Source organism: Sinocyclocheilus grahami, unplaced genomic scaffold (assembly GCF_001515645.1).
Source record: "Sinocyclocheilus grahami isolate Dianchi unplaced genomic scaffold, SAMN03320097.WGS_v1.1 scaffold143.1, whole genome shotgun sequence".
NCBI lineage: Eukaryota > Metazoa > Chordata > Actinopteri > Cypriniformes > Cyprinidae > Sinocyclocheilus > Sinocyclocheilus grahami.
Genome location: NW_015505322.1, coordinates 1,192,280 through 1,201,363, shown reverse-complemented (window position 1 = coordinate 1,201,363; position 9,084 = coordinate 1,192,280). Strand labels below are relative to the sequence as shown.

General features: G+C 36.3%; 1 protein-coding gene across 3 annotated transcripts in view; it reads right to left on the bottom strand.

The window, feature by feature from the left end:
• Positions 1-1,076: 1,076 nt before the first annotated feature.
• Positions 1,077-9,084, bottom strand: part of spock3 (SPARC (osteonectin), cwcv and kazal like domains proteoglycan 3) — a 38,679-nt gene continuing 30,671 nt past the window's right edge. For all 3 annotated transcript variants that reach the window (XM_016280744.1, XM_016280742.1, XM_016280743.1), the window contains 3 exons: positions 5,290-5,352; positions 3,628-3,765; positions 1,077-2,505 (listed from right to left, as the gene is read on the bottom strand). In XM_016280744.1, the coding sequence (XP_016136230.1) occupies positions 2,360-2,505; positions 3,628-3,765; positions 5,290-5,352 (347 nt within the window). In that variant the 3' untranslated portion in view covers positions 1,077-2,359. The remainder of the gene's footprint in view (positions 2,506-3,627; positions 3,766-5,289; positions 5,353-9,084) is intronic.

Below are 9,084 nucleotides of genomic sequence, written 5' to 3'. Positions count from 1 at the left end.
TTTCAATCTGAAGCCCCTGCCTCTGTGAGATTGAGGAAAACTGATCTGGTAGTCTTGAAAACATGATAAAACTGATGACCAGTATCACCTGTAATAATAGTTTGTGTCTTATGTATATTCATAGAAATTCATACTTTTGTTATTTTTTTGTGTTTGTGTACATTTAGCTGTACTGTAGGCTCTCTTTGCATTCAAACCTAACTATGTTTGCATTCTGGATGCTTTGTGTGCGTGTATGTGACTTCAATCCAAAGCCAGCAGTAGTGTGATTTTCTATGTCAGGAAGGGGAAAAGCTGTTGAATGAAAATGTTTTGTGTTTATCCAGTTGGTTCCTTGTAGAGCTGTGGGCAGACACACACTTACACAGCCTTTCATTACCCACATGCACAGTACGATATGCAAAACATATTTAGTACGTGTTCTAGTAGTTTCCAAGCCATTGATTCCTCTTTGCATCATATTTTAATTTAATTTTGGATATGTATTTTAATTCAGCAAGAGATTAAATTATCCAACAGAACTACAGTGTATTCGTGATCCAGACACACACACACATACACACATTAGTTGACAGGCACATGATTGTGTTTTAATGATTAAACAAGTGTTCAGCGTCACAGATGCCCCAGTTTACGTGTGTGTGTGTGTACAGATGAGAAATTGTGGCATATAAAATATTAAAATTGCATTCATACATAATGCAGCACTAACCAGACTAGACACACCGGATTTCTCTCTCTCCCTCTCTAACACTCTCTCTCTCTCTCTCTCACACACACACGTCTGGTTTACTATGCTTGTGGGGACTGTCCATAGGCGTAATGGTTTTTCTACTGTACAAACCGTATTTTCTATCGCCCTACACCTAAACCTACCCCTCACAGTAAACTCTGCATTTTTAGAAAAAACTTTGATGTAACATGATTTATAAGCTTGTTTCCCTGTGGGGACCTAAATTGAGGTCCCCATGAGTTGGTGTGTATTCAGGTTTAAGTCCCCATTAGGATAGAAAAACATGTACACATACACACACACACACACACACACACACAGAATTACTATACCAAAAACTCTGTTTTGGTCTGTGTAACTTTATTTGAGCAAATTATATGTATACTGTAAAAAACAAACAAACCAAAATGTGTTATCTCTATGACAACAGCTGGACAACACTGATAAAGGTGGTTCCTTTGACCTCTGCAACTGATGATCATAAACTCATTCGACCAAATTACCTTTTTTATTTTTATTTCAGAAAACACCACAATGTCCATAAAAGGAAATTTATATTTTCATATGCACATTATGAAAACAAATCTGACAGAAAACGCAAAAGCACTGAGAGTGACGAGGAGAATAAATGACAGCAGCAGCATCTATCGTATGATTTGTCATCTACAGTAACATATGCAAACTAACTAATCATGTTCACTTTCTCCTTTAGACCAAAGCAACAGAGAACGTGATGCAAAAAAACTTTTTTTAGATTCATATGGCAATTCATGGTCAAGTTCTACATTCTAACACTAAATATCTCCTCTCTTTTTTTCCCCAGACCTCTTTTCCACCCGCTCCTCCGTGTTGCATCAAAGGCACCTCATGCCCAAAGACTGCCAAAGATAAGTGTTTGTGAGTGTGCATGTGTGTGTGTTTAAGTCTCTGTAAATAGCATGACTCTGTCCTCTCTTGACTGCAGTCACATCTGTTTTATTGTGTGTCTGACGTGTGGTCACTACAGGCCGTGTCTTAACCATTTCAAACAGGTTTGTTCTAGAATGTCCATCCTTACATACAAATACTGGTACATGTTAATAGTTTATCTGTAATTCTAATTATCATTCTACTGATTAAACATACACAAAAAAATCTATGTAGGTATGTGATTTATGGCAAACCGTAATGAGACATGAATATCGACGTTAACCCCTCATAGCATGACTGCAAAATCACATTCTAGAAGGTGTAAAGTCATCATGATATCAGCTGTGTTCACATGTATTTTGCACGTGTATGTGTTGTGTGCATGTTTATAAGTGCAAACATTTAACCCTCAATAATCTCTCATCAAACCCGCTTATGAATTCCTAAACTTCTAGGTCTGTCAATATACTTATTCACTTTGGATGAATATAAGAAATGTAATAAAAATGAAACGTGGTTATTGAGTACTGGTATTAATTTTGCTCAAATGTTATACAGCACAGGGGTAGATGAACTCTTTAGTAATGTTAGTACTGCACTCTGCTGAGGCCACCTAGAAACGTGCTTTACGACCAAATGAAAGTCTGTGTTTATTTGGTTCCTTGTTTTTAAATGTCGTAAAGTAATTATAAAAAAAAAAAGACAAAGGAAAACGGATTATGACAGGTACCCATACTCATCATCAACTTGTTCATATTCATCATCATCATCTCCCATCTCCTCTTCATCATTTACAACATCCCCATCCTCATCATCTGAGAGCAGAGCGTCACCGCTGCCAAAATCTCCAGAAGACTCCACAGCTGAAAGAAAAATGGTAGCCGTTTTGATTATTTGACTTTTAGCTGTTAAGAGTAACACATCTCTTTGCTGTTTTTCTTGAGTTGAAAGTTTGGGGTACGGGTTATTTTTTTAAGAGATACTTTTATTTAGAAAGGATACATTTACTTAATGAAATGTGACAATAAAGACATTTATAATGTTACAACAGATTTCTATTTTAAGTAAATGTTCTTTTGAATGTTCTATTTATCAAAGAATTCTGGAAAATATGCATCCTCAAAAATATTAAGCAGCACAACTGTTTTCAACATTGATACTAATCAGAAATGTTTTTGAGCAGCACATCATCATATCAGAATGATTTCTGGCGGATCATGAAGACTGGAGTAATGATGCTGGAAACTCAGCTGCGCATCACAGAAATAAATTACATTTTAAAGTATTACAATGGAAAACAAGTTATTTTAAATTGTAATAATATTTCACAATAATTTTACTGACCCCAAACTTTGAAATGGTAGTGCAGAACTAATGTCAAATGTCGAAGTTTGTACTCCTACACAGCGTAAATTTTACCTGGACTCATGCAGTGTTTTTAGTCATGTTAGCACGTCATGGATTATTTCAAGATTTACACACTCATTTGAATTAAAAGACACATTCACACAAGACGTTATTTCGTTTAATGTGCGTAATTGAGGTCAGATAGACTTCTTTGGCTGTTGTGCCACATCTCACTGTTTTTTTTCAGCATCTCATGCCATGCACCACTTTTTTTGTTAAGTTAAAAACAGTTCAAAGTCACAAAATCCAAGGACTCATTATTAAACAAAAGAACTAATACTCAGCGAATCCAAGTGATTTCACAAATATTTGTTATGGTTTCAAAATATACAATTCAGTACTTTAAATATACAATACTTGTATGATTTTTTTTTTTAATTGAAATCTATTTTGTATCATCTTTTTAGTTTCTTAGCTACTTAACTAGCCCTTCCAGTTGAAAGTTATCACATCAACACAAGTTCCATGTCATTGCATCCCTACATTGTACAGATTAAATGCATGACTTATTTTACTTTTTTCTTTTACTAGATAATGAATCAAAAGATCTGATGTAATGTAGGATGCACCCCTCTTACCACAGTCAGCAGGCCCGTGGGTATGAGACCCCTCAATCTCATTTCCATTGCGATCCACACACCAGCACTGACCTCTGCTTCTATGACACTGCTGAGGCCTATAGAAGCCATCCTCATCACAGGAGGGGATGTACAGACCTACACACACACACACACATTAGCATCAATCCTAATGTCAGGAAACATTACATCACAGACAAGATTATACACAGCCACAGAGAGTGTCTCACAGCCACACTCACACAGATAGGGAGATGATATATTCAATGTCAGAGAACATAACTGTCACCTCCGAGAGCTTGCTCTCTCTCTCTGTGTCTCTCACACACATTCATTGTGTTTCAACTTCACAGCTTCTTTCTACAGAATCACCATAGTCAAGCTTTTTTTTTTTTTTATCATTCTGTCTTTTTTTGTTGTTGTTGTCTTTTTATAATTCAGTGCCAGAAGCCATAGAGCCGTCACTGTGCATTCCACTCAGGGGAGAAACAGCAGTTAAAAATATCCATCTTTTCATGTCCAATTTCCCCTCATCTCATTCCCCTGCTCAAATTAAACACGCAACCTTCAGAGAGAGGGAAAGGAACTCTGAGTGAGTTCTAGCTTTAATAGAATTAACGTTGGCTTCCCTCTGTTTGACACCTTGCTTGTACTGTAACTGTGTTCAGATTGTGATGACATTGAGATGGTTATTAAATTCTGGTCCTTCCTATATGAACATGGTGTAAAAAAATGGGTTACTTTGCAAGTCTGGTGTGTTATTGTTTAGGATGTTTGGGTAACAAATTAGATGTTTAATGTGTAATGTTACTGCATTTTGTGTGTTACACATCAGTTTCTCTAGTCAGGTGTAAATGACAATGACAATTTTTTTTGTATAGTGATGCTGTGCATCATGGGATTGTTATCTGGTTCTTTCAAAGTATGTTTCAAAATCCTTTAAAAATATGATGTAGACTACTGACTGGATGTTTACTGAAAGAGTTAATTTTGTGTGTTTTGGGTAAGAAATGAATGTGTACATATACATATATACACACACACATATATATACAGTAAATATATATATATACACACACATACATATATGTATATATATATATACATATACATGTAATACTGTTGCAGTAATTAGCTAATATAGATAATATATTAGCTAATTGATATTCATGCATATAAATACAAATTGTAAAATTGGACTAACTTATCCTATATTCAGTGTGGTTTCAGGTGAGAAGTGTCTTATGCTTACGAAGGCTCCATGTATTTAATCAAAAATACAGTAAAGCCCACTAACATTGTGAAATATTATTACAGTTTAAAACTTTACTGTTTTATAAATATTGTAAAACGCAATTTATTCCTGTGATGGAAAGCTGAATTTTCAGCATCATTACTCCAGTCTTCAGTGTCACATGTCACATCTTCAGAAATCATTCTAGTATGCTGATTTGCTGCTCAAGAAACATTTCTCATTATTATCAATGTTGAAAACAGTTGTGCTGCTTATTCAGCCAAGTGGAAATGATTATCAGTCAATACTAATGATCTCAATATGGCCAGATACCCAAGGCCCACATGATCTTGCATTACAAACAAAAACCACTTTGTCCATGCGGAAATTACACAAATAAAACAAAATGCACAAGAAAATGAACTCACCCAGTAATTTCTTCCCTGCTTGCTGTTTGTGAATGATGGCGATCTCTGATTGGCAGGGAGCCTCTGAAACACATTGATTTCAGATCAGCAGTGAGAAAGACACCTCCACCATTATTCCTCTGGTACAGAGATTCTACCTGCAGGCATTGTCATCTAGTATATAAATATCTCAGAAATAGCTTATCCCACAATGCTGCATAATTTCTAGAATGTCTTTCTGTCTTAACGGTTAATGATTTTCTGTCTTAATGTCCTAATTTTCTTTCTCAGATGAACTTACACACCAGACTACACAGGTTGTATGTGCTTTATAGAGTGTACAGTAACACTTTACAATAAGGTTGTATATAATAATATTAGTATTTTAACATTATTTATTAATTTTATGAATAAACGATTCATTTTAACCATTAAAGGGGTGGTTCAGTGTTTTTTTCTCTAGGCTTGATTGTGTTTATGGGGTGCAGTCTAACATGTGTTAATGCTTCGTTTTTTAAAAAATGCATTATTTTTGACGTAATTTACCTTTATTCCACACCGCTCTGTCCCTTCTCTGAGAAACGCGCTGATCAATTTCCTTCTTTTATGAAGCCCCTCCCTCAGAAATAGGCGATGGGCTCTGATTGGTTAGCTAGCCCAGAGTGATGTGATTGGCTAAACCACCTCTAGCGTGCATCTAAATGTCCCGCCCCTCACCTCAGCGGCATGTGCTCTGGTTGTACTGTAAACAAAGGCGTCGTTAATATTGCTTATCAGTTTGAGCCCGATTGAGAAGCAGAGGATATTATTGAAGAGGATTGTGCAGAACCTGTGCAAGCGCGCAGTATTAAGAACCACTGCTTTAGAACATTGATTTTGAAACTTGTGAATCCATTAGAACCGTTAGAAGACAGAATCGCGATTCATATATGAATAGATTTTTACGTGCACCTCTAGTTTTCTCTTCCTCTTCTCTAAAGCAGCACAGCATGGCCCCGCCTCCTTTGCTGCCTTTTCCCGAGGGCGGGGTTTATCTGGGTTTGTGATGTCACGAACCCGGGAAGTTGCTCGTTGTAGTCCCTACCAGCTGTTTTTGTAGGCATTAAACTAAGAATCTAAGACGATATCTCCGTTTGCATTGAACTTTCAGCTTCGTAACTTTGCAGATATTGTTTATGCTCAAACAGCAACATTACACACTAACTAACGTTAAAAAAGTGAAATCGCAATGAACCACCCCTTTAAAACATTTAGCTAATGCATTATAAACATACAGTACATGTATAGTATATTTATAAAATAACATTGAGAAGATAAATTAATTTAGTTAGCTCAGAACAAATTAACTAATGTAAACATATACAACCATATTGTAATGTTATCTATATATTCTGGAATACTTCATTCTCATGAATTCTCACACTTCAATACTCATTCTCATTGGCCATAGAAACATACTGTACTGGTTCTACTTTCATGTCTGTTTTGGTCCTGGACCTTCACATCAAAGTCTGATCTCCCTGTCAGGGTTTATTATGCCTTACGTAACTCTTCTGTAACTTTATTGTATTTAGTCCTATTAGGCAGTGCACTTGTGTGAAGGTTTCTTAGCTAGTAGTACAGTATGTGAACACACTTTTGTGTTTGGCTGAGGCAAAGTAGTTCTTTATGTTGAATCTCTTGAAAGCATGTGGAAAAGTATGCGTAAATCCCTATTCGGACAGTAATTGTTTCTTTTGGGGACATAACGTGTTTTCAACATTTGCAGGGACTAGTCTGTGATTTATCCGAATCCAGAATGTCCAAGTTTTTCCTCTCACCACCCACGTGAAAAATTCACGTCGAATTACCTCCTGTTTTTTTGACAAACACCAAGGTGTGGTAATTTAATTGCTGTCGGAATCCAAATCCAAAAGTCATTTTGTAAATCGTTTTTGACTACAGCCAAGCACCATACAGTAACTGAACTTGAACATGAATTGTAAATTACAAGATGGACACCTTCATTACTGAAATGCTGGAAAGTATAGTACAAGAACAATATTTCATCACTGCTCCAATACAATTTTAAAACATGTATAATATACAATTATATATATAAAAAATATAAACCAAGTAGCTGCGTCAAATGTTTACCTTATGCAAATAAAAGGATGCATTAGCTTTATTAAAATAACATCTATCATTTTGAGAGAAAATTCAACATACAATAAACCAATAGCGTGTCCATTTTCCTATTATTAAATAAGCTATTTAAATAAATAATACATAAATACATTATTTCCCTATTGTTAAATTAGGGGTGTGCAATATCAGGATTTTTGATCGTGGATGATTAAAATGTTTCTTTTGCTTTTGAAGAAATATCGTAGTATTGTGCTGCAGCGCACATTCTATCAGTTGCAGTTCTGGCACTTCTGTCTCAATATACTGTACAACGCCACATACATTCACATCAAATGTTAACTAAGCAGTAGAATTAGCAGTAAATGACAATTTCATTCTGGCAGTAAATATTTCATTCTTATGCAGTTCTGACATGCGCTTTTTCTGAGTGTGTACACCTGATGCGTGCACACTAAAAAGTAGGGATGCACTGATACCGATATCGGTATCGGGCCCGATACTGAGCTCCTGTACTCGTACTCGTTAAAATGCCCTGATACCAAACAGCATGTGATAAGTGCCATATTCAGACAATAAAACACAGACAACAGAACAACAGACAGCAGAATGGAGTTATTAGAGATTAAGGATGTCTACGAAGTATATGTATGCAATGAATATAATGTTAAACATTCAGTATTGACTGTATAGCTGATGTGCGCGAGCTGATAAACAAAGCACGCTGAGTGGATTGAGCGTGCGGTGGCGCAGATGCGCGAGCTTGTCGAGTGAATATATCTTTCTCACAGACATCACTGGAAAGTTTGTAGTTCGGTTGGATACGTCAAAAACAAGTAAGTAAAACAATGCACAAGTTACTTAATGGTAGGGAGAAAGTGAGAGAGAGAGAGACAGAGAGAGAGCGCGCAATTCTGTAGTGTGATCTTTGATGTTCACTCACTTAGCACACGCATCATTTGGATTAAAACTAAATCGTAAAAATAAGACCATTTATAGGGGCATTCACTATAAATGTCATTTATTTTCAACCTTAGGCATACACGACTTTCTGGCGAAAGTGAATCTAGCAGCCTGTGTGAAATGCGCTAGGCCAGGGATCCTCAAATCTGGCCCACGGGATCCACTTTCCTGCAGAGTTTCACTCCAACCCTAATCAAACACACCTGAGCATGTTAATCACTGTCTTCAGGATCATTAGAAAATCACAGGTAGCTGAGTTTGGTCAGGGTTGGAGCTAAACTCTACAGCGCATTGGCCCTCCAGGGCAAGATTTGAGGAACCCTGCGCTAGGCTGTACTGTTCTGCATCAGTACAAATACGTGCACGCATTGTGCGTGTTTTGCTTGCTTGAGTGTTTCTGCATTATATGAGTGGCTTTGGAATATAAATCGCAGCACGTTTCAGATGAAAAAACGCGACTTCTATTTCTGAAAATATCACAGTTAGGAGATTTATAACGAGTGGTTCCCTGCATTATTACAGCAAAGCGCGTGATTACAGTACTGAGCCGCTGCAATGGAGCAGCTATAATGCTATTAAATTAAAGATTATGTACCATAGAGCAAAAAAATGAACAGTGAAAGTAACAAAAACTTGTAAAATACATTTTAATGGGCATAATTAAGTGTGAAAATAACAGAAGGATATACAGTGAAACCAAAAATTATTCAGAGACCAGATATAATTTTT